The sequence below is a fragment of the Vipera ursinii genome (genome assembly GCF_947247035.1).
Source record: "Vipera ursinii genome assembly, chromosome: 2".
NCBI lineage: Eukaryota > Metazoa > Chordata > Lepidosauria > Squamata > Viperidae > Vipera > Vipera ursinii.
Window position 1 is genome coordinate 190,261,225 of NC_139513.1, and position 20,326 is coordinate 190,281,550.

At 39.5% G+C, this 20,326-nt stretch overlaps 1 protein-coding gene across 1 annotated transcript; it reads right to left on the reverse strand.

Moving 5' to 3' along the window:
• Nucleotides 1–15,064: 15,064 nt before the first annotated feature.
• On the reverse strand, nucleotides 15,065–16,538 carry LOC310636633 (histone H3-like centromeric protein A; the record flags this gene model as incomplete). Its single annotated transcript, XM_083356608.1, has 2 exons — nucleotides 15,065–15,465; nucleotides 16,475–16,538. The coding sequence occupies 2 exons, from the start codon at nucleotides 16,536–16,538 to the stop codon at nucleotides 15,065–15,067; spliced, it is 465 nt and encodes a 154-aa protein (XP_083212734.1).
• Nucleotides 16,539–20,326: the final 3,788 nt, after the last annotated feature.

The following is a 20,326-nucleotide window of genomic DNA, read 5'->3' on the forward strand; positions in this document are numbered from 1 at the left end:
ACAGAGATAATTGCTTGATTATCTCATGATAATCACTTGGAAGCAAGAAATGTTGAGATTCAGCCCAAACTTGAATTGGACAACTTCCATATTGGGCTAAATAAAATTGGGGTTTTTTTTTCAGAATTTCTCAGTGAGGGTCAAAATAGAACCAGGTGGTACATATCTGGTGAATAATCCCAGAATGGAAGATGCCAGGAGGTTGTAGAACTATATCCATTCAACATTGAAGGTTGATTGGCAGATTCTATGGAACAAATAGCCATGATTCTAGCTTCTTAAGTACAGATTTAATTATTTCCCTTAAATATCATAAGCAAAAGGCTCAGACTTTGAAATTCCATCTTAAATATTGGTCTTGCAAATCAGTCTTTAATAGGCTATGTTTAATACCTTCCCCAATTTCAGTACTTTTAAGATGTTATTGGAGTTAACCTCATAATATAAAACAAATAAATGTATTGATTAAGTACCATCAAATTGGTGTCAGCTCTTAGTGATCTCATAGGTTGTTTCCAGGTGGTCTTTCTTCAGCTTTAGGTCTCTAAATGGTACATTAATTGCTGCTGTAATTGAGTCCATCCGGCTTGCTGCAGGTTATCATCTTCTTGTCTGCATCATCATATGTACTTATATCTAATATATGTTTACTTTTTCATAATTCATCATACATGGTAAAATGGCCCTTCATGCTTTTCTCATTTTCAACAACAATTATTACAAGTAACTTTATACATCTTAGATGATCTCTCTAGGAACATGTACTATAGTACATTATTTTATAAAGGAATGATAATAAACTTTGAAGATACAGGCATGTCAATTGTTTTATTATGTTTCTACAATATTTCTTCTATTCACTTGTGTCTGAATCTCAGTGACTGCCTGGAGACGTTTTCTTTAGACATGGCTTTCTAATTGCCTCCTTCCTTGGGCTGAAAGAAAGTGACTGGCCCTAGGTCATCCAGCTGACTTCGTGCCCAAGGTGGGCCTAGAACTCATCACAGTCTACCAGTTTCTAGGCCGATGTCTTAATCGCTACACCAAACTGGCTGTCTTATTTTTTATTTTATTTTGTTATGTTCAGGTCTCAGAGTCCTACAGTATCTGTTTCAACATCCTGGCCTTTCATGGGGCAAAGAAAGGCCATTTTTTTCTCTCCAAAAGAACTCTACATTTAGAGCAAAACAAAAAACAAAAACACCGTCTGCCATGATCTTGATGGAGAGGCAGAGGAATGGAGCAGGCATCCTCTGCTGGGAAGAAAGAGTTTTCTTCATTCATTATAGTACTATGGACTAATAGAAGAAAAATATTTATGTTTTATTAAATTACTCTGCTAGTTCAGATTGTGTAACGTGCCTACGATTTAAACAATGATCCTGTTCTGGAGCAGGATAAACTTTTTACTGGGAAGATCTCTCCAAGTTCACAAACTGGATTTCCTTATTTAATTAGAAATTAATTGAAAACACTCCTGTCTCATTAGTTCTGTCCCCAAAACCTGAATTTCTGGTAATAGATTATTTTCTTACACTATCCCCATGAGTTTGACTGTAATTATGTCACTGATATAACACTTCAGGGCCTCTTGAAATAAAATCAGTCATGAAGATCAGGGTTTAATAGGAATAGAAAGTAATGTGTGAAACCACAGCACACTCAAACCTTTTTCTTTCAGGAATGAAATGAAATGAAATGCAAATTGCATAGATAAAATATGAGCTGAATGGAATGGTTTTGTTAGCTGAATTATGGCTGGTAAGGAAGCAAATTAATGCAGAATGAAAATGTTAGAGCCAGGAAATACAGGGAAAAGGCTATATTAAAATTACCCTGTTATACCGAACATAATGAAATGATCATGCCCAATTTCACCTCAGCTTTACCACCAAATATAGTACACCTTATGTCACATTTTAATAAGTATTTATATAGAAAGAGAATCACAAGCCTGAAAACTGAGCTTGTGTCAGGCTGGCTATTCTCTTTTTAAGTCTTTCCCTTATGGATTTCCACAGGTTGAAGTGGTTATATGATTTCAGGACACCATATGTATCAACTTTTAGCATTGGATTTTATTCCCTTTTGCCAGTTTCCAGTATTTACTCTGTCACTGTTGGAAACAGAGAACCAAATTACATCCATGTTTAAACTAGTGGTAAGCTGGAGTGTTCGGCTTAACTTGGTAGATCTTTTTTCTAGCAATTATTTTAAAATGCAAGCAAAGATCAAATCAGTTTTTAACAGGCAACGTTTGGACTTCACCTGGCAGCTCAGCAACCTTCCTGAGAACAATATAATACTGACCTAAGTTTACTCCTAAAAATTGCCAGGTTCTTCTCTTTTGCTCTCCTTTCCAGCAGAACTAAAAAGAGAGGGCCTGGTTTTTAGTATTTGTTTTCTGAAAAAATCATATCGTTCATAAAATTACAATTATTTGTTTTAGCTTTGTGAAATTTTATGCTGTGAAGTTGGAGATACGGTACTTACCGCTAATAGGCAAAACTGGTACAAATTCCTGAAATGTGGCCACTGAGAAACTTGGAGGCCTGTTTTAAAATAGTGATGATCACTTTTTTCTCTCTTAGGGAAAGAATCTTCTTACATTGTTTTCTGGCCAATTAATTTTTAAAAATTATGAGCATTCCAAGGCACTTTCCCTCACAATAATAAAAAGGGGCAATTGCAATTAAAGCCAAAAGAGCACATTAAATAATGGAGTGAATTATTGGCAGGATATAATTCTTCATGTTCAAAATACATTTGTGAAGAAAATGTCTTTTCTCCTCCAGGGGGGATGCTGGTGAGGAGGGGGCCATGAGGAGAGGTGGGGCTGGGGCGATGGCGCGTGTGCCCACAGAGAGGGCTCTGAGTGCCGCCCCTGGCACGCGTGCCATAGGTTTGCCACCACTGCTCTAGGAAGTGCTGCAGCTGACAAAAAAAACCCTAATGCAGTTCTAGGTTGCATCAACAGAGCAATAGTACCAAGATGGCGTGCAGTTTAGTATCACTTTATACAGCACTGATAAGAGCACACTTGGAATACTGTATTCAGTTTTGGCCAGCACTATACAAAAAATACGTTGAGACTCTAGAAAGAGTGCAGAGGTAAGGGTGTTGCAGTGGATGGGTCCCGAAATGTTTCATAACAGAGAAACAAAATGATATCATTTTATTGCCTTATTTAATGAATTTGCATCCTGGAATGTAGTTCTTGCACATCAGCCCAGGAGCAACCCTGAAATGGCTGCTTATTTTATGCCCAAAGATCCATTGTTCCAGAAACAGGCTGTCTTGGAACCATTCAGCAGAGAGGTATCAATGTTACTTTATCCATGTTCCAAAGAAGCCAAATAGAATCACTTTTAATATATAATATATTTATATTTGGTTAGGATTATTTTCTTAAAACACTGGTTTTTTTCCCCATCAACGGTCCCTCTAGTCTCAAAATGAGATGGCAATAGATACAAATGCTGTAAATTAGCCAGAGCATTGCAGGGGGAAAATTAAGTTCCAAACTGCTGACAAGATTAATATGCAGTTGATGGGAAGCACTTTCACACCAGGGTGCCAACAAATAAACACAATTCAAAAATACCATCCCTGCTGAAGGGGAGGATTTCCTGAGACAGAGAGCTCCTGGCCCTCAGCACCATAAAGGTCTCATAGCCTGAATTCCTAAAGTGGAACTTGATAGGGAAGATGGTGGTGGGAAAAGGAAAGCAGAAGGTCACATTTCAAGGGTAACATTTTCGGTATAGAATAATTAAATGGGGAGAAATGCTGGAAAGTTGTGCGGGCTGCACAGAGAAACCGGACAGTCAAGAGGGAGCAGAATCATGGTAGAAGATTTGCCTGGTTGGAGTGCTAAGACAGTTACTTTGCCCCAAGGCAAAAAAGAGGGCGCCATTTCCTTTCTGCCACATAGGTGGATGCCATTCTTAAGGAGAGCTTTTAAAAATAATTATCAGGCTAGAGAAGAGAATTAATATTGCTCACAGAATGTAATCTACTTAAAGATGTGATCACATTTTTCTCTCTAAGTTTAAGGTAATTTTCTCTCAAGCACGTGGGGTTTCATCATCTGTGGAGTCTTTTTTTAATAATCTTTATTAATTATTTACAATAAGAATGACAACAAAATAATACATAGGGAAAGGGACAAGGGGTTTAAAGACACAAACCATATAATCACGTAACACAAACCGTGGAAAACAAACAAACAAGACAGACCGAGAGTTATATCTACTCTCCTATTAACAAAAAATATATCATCCCAGCTAAACTTTCCAATGCATAGAATATCCTTATCATTAAGAGAAAAAACAAAACTACCACTAGTCATATCTTGTCTCCTTGTAAGCCTAATAAATTACACAGATCAATTAAGTGGGCGATCTCATCACTCGTCTCCTAAATTGAACCTTCTTTCAAGCCATACAAAGCATTTGTTCCAACTTAAATTATATAGTGATTCACGTTTATCTTTTAAAATGTACGTTAACCTGTCCATCTCGGCACAATGGAGAATCTTGTTTATTATAAAATGGTCAGGGGGTATATCTCTGTCCTTCATCTGTGGAGTCTTTAATAGGTTTTGGAACTTCTTGACAATAACTAACAATAACATTTGCTGCCATCTCACTTTCTGTGACGCCTGATGGAGTGTAATGATTAAAAATCTTCATTCAAAACTGAGGCTTATCAAGAATTTTATTCAAATGGAAACACTAATGAAGAAATACATTTATTTTTTTGTATAATCGTCATTGAGGAATCTTTTTTCAAGAGATCCCTATTACTTCCCCACCTAGATAGGTTCTTACTGAAAATAAACCTGTGAGATATTTTTAATTTTAAGACAATGCACTGCCTTTATTCTGGTCTTATGACATCTTCTTTGGTATGTTTAAATATACAGTAATGCAATTACAATACATTTGCCTGGCTAGTTTCCTAAATACTACAGCTTGTACTCAAGCGCAGTGCAGTGCAACAGGATTAATAGCAATGAACACGCACAGCAGTGGCCCAAAATTGCTACCAGATTTTAATACACAATAAAAAAATATGATAAACCTATTATTGGGTGATTTATTTTAGTGAAGTAGATTCAGAATTGATGAATTAGACTGAATGCACTATTTCTTTTTCTGTATGTGCTGAGTCTGCTTCAATATGAATCTGACTTGCTGTTATCTTTTTCTTTTCTGTCATTGTCTATATCTTAGGAAATGAAGATATTTAACCCCAATTATCTATAGATTTCAGTAAAATGCCAATAAAATGCATTTGTAGGTGAGTAATCATTACAAATACTATGAGATTTACTTGAACATTGACAAATGTAAGTCTTCCCATAAATTAAAAAGATTAATTATTATTAGAGAATTTTGCAACACACTGTATATTTTGAAAAAAAAAATAGACTAAGTATACTAATTGTTTACTTTGCATTTGGTATTTTAGATATTTCTTAGAAAGGTTAAAACTGTAGAGTCCTTGATGTTCTCTAATCTTGGTTATTTGCTTACATGTTAATTGCTTTGCTTTGTAATTTGCAAGGTAGAAACTACAGCATGTAACTTAAGAAAAGAAATGAGGGTGAGCCCAGACTGCTGGACCTATGATCAAATAATAACTTTCATTCAAAATGAACCTATCCTTAAATCTAAAGAAGAGTTGGAGTTAGAAGGATGTGCCTGTCATTGGTTTACATATGTATATCATTCAAAGAAAGTTTTAAACCGGACCAAAAGAAGTTTGGAGTTTGACCTTGCAAAAAATAAATTTGAAATTGTATTGTGTGGTAATGATGAACATGTTATTGCCGAGATTTATAAACTGTTATTGAAATTGAATTTGGAGAACTAATATGTGAAGCAAGTCATGATTCAGTGGGCAAAGAATAATATTGGGTATAATATAATGCTTCAACAATGGGAACACATGTGAACGAAGGGTTTAAAAGTTTAAACTTATAATTTAAAAGAACATTTTTATAAAATGATGTACCGTTGACATTTAACACCTGATAAATTGTGAAAGATGTATAAAGGCACAAATGTAAATGTAATGAAGGATTTTTCTACCATCTTTGGTGAACTTGTGACAAAGCAAAGAAATACCGTGTAAGTTTCATGATGTGATTCCACAGATTCTTAAAATGAATATACAAATTAAACCAGAGAGTTTTCTTCTAGGTATAATGGACAGAGAACTTGAAAAAAAAATTGAAACTTTGTTGTTATACATGTTGACAGAAGCAGAAATGCTTTATAAGCAAAAATTGAAGGATATATTAATTCCCATAATGGAGAAATTGATGGAACTAGCAGAGATGGCCAAACTGCTTTAATTAAATAGAAGAATACATCTAATTTTGTTTCTATCTGGAAACTGCTTCTGGATTTTGTGCTTGAGATGGAAAAAAATGAAACTTTAATTTTGGCATTTACTGATTAGACAAGAGTGTTTTTGTTATAGAAATAACTACTATCCTGCTATGCAAAGTAAAAAGTTGAGGCTGTAACATTATTACGTTCATTCTACTGCACTGAAAAGAATCAGAAGTTCGTGCTTTTTTCTTTCTTTCCCCTTTAGCCTACACATCTCTCTTTCCCCTTTTCCCCATTCCAATTTCCCCACTATTTTAGCTTCATTTGTATTTTATACACTAATTTCAATAAAATTATATTATAAAAAGATCGCTAACCATTACTTAGAACTCTTTGAATGCTTCATTTAAAGACCCAACATTATGAAGAAATACCTAATTACAGCTGGTATTAACAAAAAGCACAAACACTGCTTATTCTGAGCTGGTAAACCAGCACAACTTTTTCCTTCTTTTGTGATGTATAATTTCTCTTGTTTTCTGATTTCTAAGCAGATATTTTAAGATTTGCTCTTTTGCATTTTCTTTCCATACAAAGAAAATTGGCATGGTAAAAGTGACCTTCAATGTCAAGGATACTACACTGCTCTCGGGCTGACACAGTAATATGTGTGTTGACAGATCTATTTCACCAGCTGTACAGCACGCTGTGTGCAAATCGGCTTATAGCTAACTCTTCTTTGGCTAGCTGATTACCTTGCTAAATTTTTATTTTTCCATGTAATCATTTATTTCATTTGCACTTCAGAAAGCAGTAGATAGTTCCAGAGTAAGTTATTACAAGTAAAGTAAAAGTTATTCCTTCTACCTGTTTCCTCTTCTATTTTTTTCCTCTCCAAGGTCCCTTCCAATTCTGTTATTCTGTATTTTGCATTTTTTACTTCTCTGAAACAATTATTGAAACAATGTTCCATACCTTTCTGATTTTTAAATGATGTAACTTCACGCTCAGCAAATTTTCCTTCTTTTTCCCCAATCAATTTGTTTGGATTCTTCTCTTTGCTGATTTCTGTTCCTCCTTTTTTGTTAACTGATTGTTGACTTCACAATGAGAGCTAAAAAATTTGCCTGCTGCTGCCTGCAATCTCTATTTTGGTTCCATTTCTCATTTGTGTCCCTGTACTACATCAACATACATCATATCCAAGGAGAGGGGAACATTTTTTTAAGCAACGTAGGCAACCCTATTTCATAATCCAACACTGACCTGTTAGACTTCCTTAAGCACATTTAAGGACTGGAAGGAAAGGGTACTTTCATTCCTAATAGCCAGTAAAAAAAAAGCTATTTAAAGTAAGAGGGAAAGGGCAATACTTATGCAGCTTGAGAGGCTATTATAGGGGTGCAACGAAACTCAAGTGCAGCCTTCGCCTTGGTAAATGTGTTGTAGGAACTGATGCCCTAAATATGACTCATGCTGGCAAAGAGATCTCTCTTGCTCATACAGAGAAGGAATATACAGTTCTGCTGACAAACTGTACGGCTTCATGATAGGACAAACCCCTTCAAGTCAACGGCTAAGGTACTACCTTTTTTGGTCATGTGCACAATCAGTCCTTTCATTTAGGCTGTCACCAAAATGTCACTAGCATGAAATCTTGAATGTGAACCAGGAACATAACATGGGAGTCACTCTTACTATTCCATGATTTTTTACGATGGCTGATTGTATGGGGTAAATTGCTACCACACAGTTAAATATAAACATATTACCGTATAAATAAGACATTTATCTTAAACTTGATGGAGGAACTAACTAAAGTGGATTCCCTAATTTTTAAGATTTGTTTGGGTAGGGTGAATGTGGGGAGATGGCAATTCCAACTCTACATTTTAAGATAAAAGGGAAAATAACACCATGAAGAACCAGGTAAAATATTAATAGAAGCATTCTTAAAATATTTGCTTGCATTTTGCCAGATTAACAGCAATAGCACTTATACTGCTTCACAGTCCATTACAGCACTCTCTGTGCAGTTTACAGGGTCGACATATTGCCTCCAACAATCTGGGTCCTCATTTTACTGACCTTGGAAGGATGGAAGGCTGAATCAAGCCTGAGCCAGTCAGGACCAAACTGCTGGCAGTTGGCAGAATTAATGTGCAATACTGCATTCTAACTACTGCACCACCATGGCTCTATTGTGAAGATTAATGTCTTCCTAATAATTGTTTACAGCAAGTTTAACTAATTTGTTTGATATTTTGTCACCATCTAAAGACTATTATTTGTCAGTCATTTAAATATGTGACTGATTGATTGGAGAAATTGAATTATATCTGCCTAGAAAATGTAGATACCTTCAAGAAACCCCATTCATAGTTAGTAGGAAAGAACTAACTAGTTGTCAAATAATGGTTGTTTCTTGTGTAGGACTGTTTTATAGCCAAAACTGTATACTGATTAACACTGCTTTAATGGATTGGTCTTGCAACTGACAAAACCTTTAATCTTTAAATCCATAAATCTAGCAAGTAATTTAAAAGTATGGAGATGTATGTAATAATGGCTCTTTCAAAAACTTGCTTTTAGTAGTACTCTGTTTCTGGAATATATTATTTTGATACATTTGTAGAATGTAGGACATTATAGCAGGAAGAACTGGCCTTCTCTATTATAACATCCAATATCCCATTTTATTATGTTTCTTTAAGCAATCCTGTGAAGTAGGTAATTCTTAGAGCGGGAGACTGGCTAGAGGCGAAAGTAGTGTTTGTGTGGAACTAATGGCAAAATTCATTGCTTAGATTTCCCTGTGTAACATTTCTCCCTATCAAACAAAGTTATTTCCAGAATAGCTACAATTGATTCCAAGAAGTGAAAACAAAAAACGCTGAGTTGAATGAGAGTAATTAAACATTTCATGATAAGAATCACCCATAAAACTTTGCAAAGATTCTGTGTGAGTTCTGCACCTTCCATTTGTATTTGAGGTGATAACATTCATAACATTGCAGATAGCGCCAGTCTTTGAAGAAACACTCTTAAGCGCATGCTTAAAACTAAAAAAAAAAAAACAGCCCCTAAACTCTTCTCTTTCCAATGGCATAAATAAGCACCACGAAGCTAGTGTTTAATCACAGTCCTGCCCCTGCATTTTTCCAACCCAATTAGGCCAATAGCAGAATTAAATGAGGCATAGAGCCTCCAAAAGTCACACCGTTGTCCCGGAGATAGAACGTGTACTGTGGTGGACCTGGCAGGGAGCTGAGCTGCTGATGCTGCTTACTGGAGGGTGACTCCAGGTGTTTGTACATTTCAACCTGGGCAGAAAGATCACCTTCACAGTAGATATTTCCCTTCCTTTCAAGCTTGCTTGGTTTTTTTAAAAAAAATATACTTACCAAAATCAGTCTTCAAATTATTCCCACAACACACCTAACTGGATCAGCAAGCTGTTGTGGGTTTACCGAAACAAAAATAAAGGTCAGTCGATTGAGTCGTCTAAGCCAGTGGGTTAAATTTAACCCCAAAGAGAGCCTGGTCATGCATGGGTTGGACTAATTCCACCCAGTCAAATGGGTTGGAGGAACAGCTAAACTTACGCAGTTGACCTCAGTCAGTCACTTTACATGAGTCTCCATGTAAAAGAACGGGAGGGAAAAAATGTGGCTGAAAAGCAGAGATCTCCATGTCTCAACTCAGTGCCAAGGCTTGAAAGCACAGAACCGAAATACAGGTCAACCACAATTGTCTAGCCATGACTATTCTACCTATATGACCAATGGAGAAAGGCTTGGTGATGTTGTGGCATATTGTGTTTCCTTTGGTGGGATGCCATGCACCTTTTAAAGAAAGTAAAGGAGATGGCAGTAATTTTTAAACTGCTGACTTCTGACCCAGGTAGGGTGATTGTGTGTTGACAGAACATGAGGTAAAGGGATTTCACTGGGACAGTGGCTGACTAGGTTACGTATGCCATGAAAAAATCAGACTACTGGGTTAATAGGACTGAAATTATTATCATCCTTTAGGGAGTATGCCAGGGAAACCACATATTACTTATTCATCATAATGACTTGTACAGGCTGCAATAAGGTAAGATTATTACAGCCCCATGTTGCATAGTTTTCTACATTTAGGCAGAAGACTTTCTTCATAGACCTACCTTGGAGTGTTATGGGGGACATATAGTATTATTGGGTCGTCACAAGTCTCCCCCCCCCCCGGTACAAACTCATTCCTAGTGTATGTTTAAAGCATAACTTGGCATCTGAGATGCATTACTATTGAGTTTGGTCTTTCTGATGGAGTGGGTGGTACAAAAAAACATTGGGGGCACATGCATTCCCTATTTCTGCACTTGGCAAAGGAACTATTCCAGACTCATTAGCTGCCACTTAGTTACTTCTTAGTCGCTTCGTTTGTGCTGTCTTCTATAATTCGTTATCTCAGTGGATTTTCCCCCCTGAAGTTACAGAAAGAGCGCACCCTTTGGTGAGGCTTAAAGACAGGTATTCTGCTGAAAGCAGGAGATGCAGTCCTTTTATATGACTAATGTAGGTAATAAGTAATGCTTATAAGTGAAGGAACCATTGGTACCCTCAATTTTCTTCTTTTCCCCCTTATCTCTGATTTTTGGAGACCGGTTAAAGGTATGGAGACAATAGACTCTTGTTGGGGTTGGCCTTATTCCTATTTTCTTCTTTTGTGTGATTGCCAGATCTGACAATGGGAGAATGAGGATGATTTGTCCTTCAGATCAAGGAAACCCAAGGAATCAGTTTTCCACCTTTGTTGTCTGAGCTATTTAAAATATTCAGAAATCTGTCTGACTATGGTTCTACCATTTTTTCCTGTACCACTTCATCCAACATACAAATACTAAGTGCTAACATGATGGTTTGTGTGAGTTGGAAACACAAGATAGGAGTAACATTTTAGAATAACTTATGTTTTGCATTTGTATTCCTTCATTTAATTTTGCATAATGTGGGGATGAGAAATTAAACTGAAAAATATATTGGAATTGCAAGGAATGGAAAGTTATGCATTTGAGTTTATATTGAGTAAAAACTTCTGTAGGGGACTTCCATCCTTCCTTCCTTCCTTCCTTCCTTCCTTCCTTCCTTCCTTCCTTCCTTCCTTCCTTCCCTTTTCAATATAAATATTAATTTACTACTCTTCCCCCTAATGGTAGTAAATGGAGGGAAAAAATCCATCCAGTTACTGTTTTATAGCATAGAGGCAGCTTCTTTGTCAAACATGAAATATGCAATTAGTTATGGATCTATGTGGGTGTTAAAACCTATTTTTCTTTGTGTATTTTGGTATGAATTTCTTTATATAAACTCACTGTCCTATAATAAGTTCACAATTCATCACTCAGTTTCTTTAAATGGCTATAATTTATCTAAATGACCATCTTCCTTGAACTTGAGGCACATTTGGAATTTATCATTGATTATTTTTAACAGGGAGTATTTTAGCTTGTTTTTCACTTGGGGAAAATAGATACTGAAACTAAGACACCATTTTTAGGGGTATCATGCCTGAATTTATTTGTTTGCTATAGGTAAATGTAAAAAGACCAATATGTTGGTCATTTATGGTTATTTCTATATATAAAGCAAATGTGATGTTTTATAAAATAATTACGGTATAAGAAAAAAAACTTAAAACAGCTTTAGAACAAGGATGCGATTTGTGACTTCGTGATTTGAAGGTGTCTTCAGATGTATTTGTGCAAATATATGCCATGAACCTTATTACAGCAATTTTGACGTTTTACTAACAGCAAGAAAGAAGACACCATGTAAATTTTCAAGTTACATGTGTCTTTTGTATTCCTGGAGCAGCTGCTATTTGGGAGGGATTGATTCTATGGATTCTTTGTATACATGAATTTTTTACATTTCAATATTGTTTTAGGAATTCTTGAAGATGACTTCTACATGATCTGCTAGTGATACTGAAGAAGCAAGGAATTGCTGGATCAGATAAATTGCAATGGAGAAGTCCACTGAAGAGACATCAGAGCTATCATTATTGTCCTGTGGTTTATTGGACTTCAAGCCTGCCCATCACAGCCATAGTGTACGGTGTTTCAAACAGAAAAAATATGTTAAATTTTATTAGACTTATGTTGCTTCTTAGGTACCTGGTCTGAAATTTGCAACATAATTCCTTTTGTATAAAGGAGGAACGATGACTTTTTATAGTTTATGTTTGATCCTCTTTGCATTTACTTGGAATAGTTCTGCCTATGGACCAAATCAAAGGGCACAGAAGAAAGGAGATATTATTCTTGGAGGATTGTTTCCCATTCATTTTGGAGTGGCTGCTAAACACCAGGATCTGAAATCTAGGCCAGAATCAGTCGAATGCATAAGGTAAGTCCACATCAAATCCCCCAAACTCACTCATCCTCCAGACTCACATGACAGAGACCTTAAAGGTTTTGTGATTTCTACCAGGTAATAGTTCTTTGGTTTTTTTTTAAAGCCACTTCCAGGCTTTTAGGGAAGGAACTGAAGTCTTATTATGTCTCCTACACCTTGTATAGGGGCTTTGCTGAAGTATTTATTTGATCCCTTTCCATCCCTAGCGGTTTCAGTCAGCTCTGGCTTTTATTTATTGAATTTTACTATATATGCAGACTTTCAAAACAGTATGTGGCTTACAAGATAAAATATAATTGCATTCGATATAAAATATTCAATTCAGCACAAAAGAATCTCCAATGGGGTTTGGTTACCCTTACAAAGCAGCTACATGAAACCTCTCATTGGAGGGCATTCTATGTTTTGCGGGTGACTAGTAGGAAGCCTGCTTCATGTGTAATTTGAGCCTTGCATCTCTAACCATTGGAATAAAGAGCAAAGCTTCTTAATAGTGATTTCAGCCAGTTCGCACCACTTTGGCAGAACCGATAGCTAATTTTTTGTTGCCCAGGCCCAGAATGGACTTCCGGAAGCAGCATCCACACAGAGAACCGGTTGTTCACATATTTGAATCCCACCACTGAGTGGTTTGTTATATTCTTCATTCTTAACCCAGAAGGCACTTCTATTGCTTTGATTGTAGGCAGGAGTAGTTATGAAGCAGATTGAAAAGAAGAGGCATCTGACCTCATACGCTTGTTTTTGTTTTGGTTCTTTTCAACCATTCCTGGCTTTTTTATCACTTTGCCTTTGGTTGATGTTGAATACCAGACTGGATCACAACAAAGACCCTCTCATTTATTTTTCACTATCTGTTTTACACGGGGTAAAACAGTGTAATCTTAGCATGGCTGGAGGAACAAGTAGAACTGAATCTCTCATTGCTGAGGAGAATGCTGAACTGCCCTTGAAGGATTATTATTATTTATTATTATTTATTAAATTTTTATACCGCCCTTCTCCCGAAGGACTCAGGGCGGTGAACAGGGCATATCTTAAAACTACAAAAAACTACAAAAATACAAAAATTAAAAAAGAATTAAATTATTGCCCACAATAAAAACAATAAAAATATATATAAATATTAAAACCCTAAGTGATTCCCCATCAGGTGTACGATTTGGGATTACTTACAGATTCCTTACCATCACTAGAACAATTAATGATCTTCATGTCTGACAGTCTGCTTCTGGGCTTCCATTTCCCCCCCCCCCACAATTAGTCTGTAACTCTAAATCTTGACTAAGTTACCTAAAAGATCCCTCCACATTTGCTTCTCTGGATCATCATGGTGGCCTCACGTGGCTCTTCTCTACCAAATGAGGCAAGGGAGCCAATCAGAGAAGAGGATCTTTTCATGAGTGGCATCTTGTTTGTGGAAAGCCTCTCCAGAGATGTTCATCTGACACTTCCATTATGGCCTTGTAGGTGCTGTGTGAAGACCTCTTCATTTTCATAGACAAAAGAACTTGTGCTATTTGCTTGGTTTTTTTAAAAATATGCTTTAATTTATAAACTGTCTAGAAACATTTAACTACTGGAAAACCTCCAAATATTATAAAAACAAAACCACAGTAAATTGTACAGCAATCTATCATGCAACCAGAGGTAACGATAATAAGTTTTTTAGGTTTATAAAAATAAAAAAGGATTGTAAAGAGCACCTTAATGGCATTTCCTGGCTAAAGGAATGAATTTTGTAATAGGGAATACAGTTCAATGTAAACAAATGCAAAGTTGTGTAAATTGGATTAAAACCCTAATCTTAGCTGCGGTTGAAATGAAATAGCTTGTTTGCTTAAGTTCTTAAGTTTGGCACAATAATTAGGTGACACTAGAAGTTTGGCACAATAATTAGGTGACACTAGAAGATATTATAAATAGAAATCACCTAAAAAAAGTTGTCGGTGTTACAGTGTCTAAATATGCTGATACAATAAGATTTTTATTTTAAACACTGATGTGGAAAAATACAGGGCAAATTTTAAACAGGAAGCAATTTTTCAGTCTCCGTCGTTGGCACAAGGCTGTGTTCGAAGCAGAGACGGCAGAAGAGCTTTAAACATGGGTTACTGTATGACACTTGTCCTTCCTGGGAAGAGGTCAACCTCTTTGGAAATTCTAGCAAGAGGAAGGGGCCAGGCTGAGACACACAACCCATGGAATAGGCGGTGTAAATTTGGTGGTCTCCTCCTCCAAAGCATTTGCAGGTTGCTCCCCTGCAGCTTTGGGGCCTCACTTAAGGTACCTCTTCAGACAGGAAACAGGGGAACGGAGCTAGCCCAAACCCTGTTCGATGCCACGGATCCGTCGAGCTAACTGGATGTCCCTGGGATGGAGAGTGGACCGCTTGGCATGGAAGGTACACAGGTAGCCATCTTCCATAAGATGCACCAAAAAGGCTTCAGCTGCCTCCTGCAAGGCAAGAAGTGCCATGGACTGCCACATCATGTCAACCCCGCGGGTATATTCCAGGCAGATCTCCCGCACCAGACGAGCAAAGGGTAGCTTGGGAATAAGTAGATCAGTACTTTTTTGATACTTTCTGATCTCCTGCAAAGCTCGGAAGCCGGGCCGGTATCTCCGCCTTCTCCGCTGCCCTGCTGGTGCTTCTTGTGCGGGGTTGCTCGGTCCAGAGCGACGGGGAGAGGCTTGGCTCCTGCGTGGAGATCCTCCAGCTCGACCGCGACGGAGAGGAGTCGAAGAGGTTCCCCTGGAAGCGGTGCCGGCCGGCGAAGAATGCCCTGCTGGTGCTTCTTGTGGGGGGCGGCTCGGTCCAGAGCGATGGGGAGAGGCTTGGCTCCTGCGTGGAGATCCTCCAGCTCGACCGCGACGGAGAGGAGTCGAAGGGGTTCCCCTGGAAGCGGTGCCGGCCGGCGAAGAATGCCCTGCTGGTGCTTCTTGTGGGGGGGCGGCTCGGTCCAGAGCGACGGGGAGAGGCTTGGCTCCTGCGTGGAGATCCTCCAGCTCGACCGCGACGGAGAGGAGTCGAAGGGGTTCCCCTGGAAGCGGTGCCGGCCGGCGAAGAATGCCCTGCTGGTGCTTCTTGTGGGGGGCGGCTCGGTCCAGAGCGATGGGGAGAGGCTTGGCTCCTGCGTGGAGATCCTCCAGCTCGACCGCGACGAAGAGGAGTCGAAGGGGTTCCCCTGGAAGCGGTGGCAGCCGTCGAAGAATGCCCTGCTGGTGCTTCTTGTGGGGGGCTGCTCGGTCCAGAGCGACGGGGAGTGGCTTTGGTCCTGCGTGCAGTTCCTCCACCTCGACCGCGACGGAGAGGAGTCGAAGGGGTTCCCCTGGAAACGGTGGCAGCCGTCGAAGAATGCCCTGCTGGTGCTTCTTGTGGGGGGCGGCTCGGTCCAGAGCGACGGGGAGTGGCTTTGGTCCTGCGTGCAGTTCCTCCACCTCGACCGCGACGGAGAGGAGTCGAAGGGGTTCCCCTGGAAGCGGTGGCAGCCGTCGAAGAATGCCCTGCTGGTGCTTCTTGTGGGGGGCTGCTCGGTCCAGAGCGACGGGGAGTGGCTTTGGTCCTGCGTGCAGTTCCTCCACCTCGACCGCGACGGAGAGGAGTCGAAGGGGTTCCCCTGGAAGCGGTGGCAGCCGTCGAAGAATGCCCTGCTGGTGCTTCTTGTGGGGGGCGGCTCGGTCCAGAGCGACGGGGAGTGGCTTTGGTCCTGCGTGCAGTTCCTCCACCTCGACCGCGACGGAGAGGAGTCGAAGGGGTTCTCCTGGAACCGGTGCCAGCCGTCGGCCGCATGGTGCCTGTGAGGTGGGAGCTGGAGAGGAGCGGGCGGCGGTGGTGGCGGCGGGTCCACGGATGAGCTCCTGCCTCCTTCCCTTCCGTTACATTCGCATTTCGCGCCACGCTTGGAGCCCCGCCCCTCGTTTGAGACGGCTAGCCAATCCAACTCTTGAACAGGCTTTCGAATCTTCACAGGGAAGCAGGCGAGCCAGTATGGATCAAATCATCCAATCGGGAGGCAGGACCGGGATCTCACAGGGTTGTTGTGAAGATATAACGGAGAAAAGTCCTGTAGAGTCAACCCCTTTGAATTAAGGATGGGATTAAAGGAGCTCCTTTCCCAAAAGCAGAGCGCTGAGTGTAGCCACTTCCTCCAGTGATGGTCCCCTCCCAGCTGCTGCTTCAATCTGGGAAGAGCACAAAATCCTCCCTGCACACCATCTTCCTCCCATGAGTCCTGATACAATAAAAGTGTCAAGCCAATGTGTTGCTTGTTTAAAATTATGAGTTCCATGCTAGGAATCCTAAGGATTGAAAATAAAACTACTAATATTGTAATGAAGGATCTTCAGTGATTTGGCTTCAGTTTTCCAATGTTTCATAGCAATCACACGGTCCTAGGAAAAGCTACAGACAGTTACTATGCTCACGCTTCTATAAGCACCTTTTGGAGACTGAATCTAAAGGATTATTCAACCCTAACTGTAATTCCCTAAAATAAATATATAGTGGAAGACAGTCACCATGCCTCAAGGGATGGATGGCTCAGTGGTTAAGACGCTGGGCTTGTCAGCTGGAAAGCTGGCAGCCTAGGTTTGAGACCCAAGCATCACGTGACAGGATGAGTTCCCATCCTTGACCCAGCTCCTGCTAACCTAGCAGTTCAAAAGCATACAAATGTGAGTAGATAAATAGGTACCACTTTGGTGGGAAGGTAACAGTGCTCTGTGACATCATGCTGGCCAAACGATCGCTGAAATGTCTTCAGAGGTGCTGGTTCAATGACCTTAAAACAGAGATGAGCGCTGCTTCCTATAGTCGGCGATGACTAGTGGAGTAAAATCCGCAAGGACTCCTTTGCCTCAAGGGAATACTTTGAAAACAGTCACATTTTTGCTTAGAAGTTTTTAAAAGAAAATTAGATAAATTTATGTTAGTTACTAATTTTGATGGTCATATATTACCTCCTAAATTACAGGCAGTAATTTAATTTAATGTCAATTCTGTGGGCAACCCTGGATGAAATTCCTCTATTGTGCTTATGAGCTTCCTGCATCATTTGGCTGGCCGTTAGGTGACACAGAATTTTTGACAAAATGGGCCTTAATATTCCAATAATATCTCATGTAATACCTCATGGATTGCCCAGAAAGTGGGTTGTCATATAAATATTAAATACTTATTTCTGAAACATTTCATATGAATAAGAACATTCTTGGCACAACATTCTAGACTGTGAAGTGCAATATCTGGTTTACCTTTTAGTTAATAAGGATATGCTGTTAAATTGTGTCAGTGGGGAAAGAGGGAAAGAGGGAGGGAGGGAGGGAGAGAGAGAGAGAGAGAGAGAGAGAGAGAGAGACAGACAGACAGACAGACAGACAGACAGACAGAGAGAGAGCACCTTCCACTGTCCAAAATGCCCATTGTTCTGATCCAGCAGGGCTTTGTTGTGTAATGTATGTGGTACAGCTCCTTGGTTTTCCATGGGAGGACCAAGGGTTCAAATTATGTTTGGTGCATTATTACCTCATCGCTCAAATGACATGCAGTAGGTAATTTATATCATTTTATTGACATAATGCAACTGATGTAAATTGCATCATTTGCACAATATCACAACAATTGTCACTGTGATTTGTAATGGATGCCTATGTGAACTGGCCCTATTTTTGGTTAATTATTTTGAAATATGTAGTTACATTTCTCTTTGGAAGTGCTCTTCCATTTACTTAGAAACAACATATTTTCCCGTTTCTCTCCTCTGCCTCTATATCAGGGGTGTCAAACTCAATTTCATTGAGGGCCGCAACAGCATTGCGGTTGCCCTCAAGGGGCCAGGTGGGTATGGCCAGGGTGGCCATGGCCTACTGGGTGGGCGTGGCTAGAGTGCATATGGCCTATGCATCAAGGGTGCCTATGGGGGCCTGGGCAGGGGTGGGACAGATCTGAGGGTCTATGGCAGGAGGAGGGTCTCTGGGCCAGGGCCAAGACAGTGGGGGCCGTTCCCTCACTGTTTCCAGTATGGCTTCGCGGGCCACATAAAACCACTTTGCGGGCCATATCCGGCCCCGGGCCTTGTGTTTGACATGTCTGATGTACAGTATATATATATATGTTTCATAGTTCTCTTCTAAAATGGTTATTCTGAAATAATTGAAATGTACCCACCATACCGCACAGTGTCCTGTTAGAGGTTAATTTCTTCAGTAGGGCCAGAGGAATCACTTTAATAGTCTGAAATTCAATTTGGCCCTTTCTCTTTTGCTTTTCCAATAAAGTGAACCTTGATTATCACCCCAGTCCCTGAAGGTAATCTGAGCTTCACAGAACTATGACAAGTTGTAAGCAAGCAAACTTCGTTTCACTTAAATGGATAGCTATGCAGGCACTAGGCTCTATTTAAACCATGGATTGCTTTCCACTACTTGCATTGACTAACACAAGAATTCCCGTACACTGGTCTGAAGGTTGACAAACATGGTGTGAGTTATAATAACAAAATAACATTCTAAGAACAGAACTGATACTGAGTTTGTAATGTTCGGAGATTACATCCACAAGCCCAGGGGCCCTCTGCATTCAATTCACATCATTAACAGATTGCTTGAGTAATCCTCTGTTATTTACACCCACTAGCCTTGCAATGGATGTGAGAGGTTCTTATTAAATAACATGCCTCTAACTGCACTGTTTACCCATATTCTGACTTTTCAAACAATCAAATCATATGAATATGAATAACATGGGATAGAGTCAATAAAAGCAAGAGTTAAAAGAAATCTAAAGATAGGTTAAGATAGGCAAGAAAATGATAAGTGAGCACCTGTCCAGTCTAGACGAGTTCAAATCACCAGGACCAGATGGATTACACCCCAGGGTTCTCAAGGAACTGGCAGATGTGATCTCGGAACCACTAAACTATATTTTTCAAAGATCCTGGAGCACTGGGGAACTACCAGAGGATTGGAAAAGAGCTGATGTAATTCCCATCTTCAAAAAAGGGAAAAAATGGATCCAGTAAATTACAGCACTATCAGTCTGACCTCAATACCTGGGAAGATTCTGGAAAAGAAAACAATGAATCAGCGAGCACCTAGAGGCAAACAAAGTCATTACTAAAAGCCAACATGGGTTTGTCAAAAACACATCATGCCAGACAAATCTTATTGCATTCTTTCACCAAGTGACAAAATTAGTGGATCAGACGCAAGACAAAGGAAATTACCCAGAGATGTGGTACAAAGAGAATGATTAGAAATGAAATTATCCAGGCCTCCTACAATATTGATTTTGTAATTGCTGAGCAAAAAGTTCTGATTTTAAAAGAGATCCCTGCAAAGATTTTAAGAAAAAGGAAGGAATTTGCTTTTTTGTCACAAGAATTGAGACGACGTGATATCAAGTTTAGATGGCAAATACCAGTGGGTATGGTGGTGACCTATGAAGGTACGAGGTATTGTTTTACCACGGAGATTCAGGCACGTGATTTCTACAGTAATGTTTTAAAAGCAGTCCCCATACCATCTTTGGAATCTACAAAGAAAAAAGGTGAGAGAGAGTCTCAACGTTCCAGAGAGAAC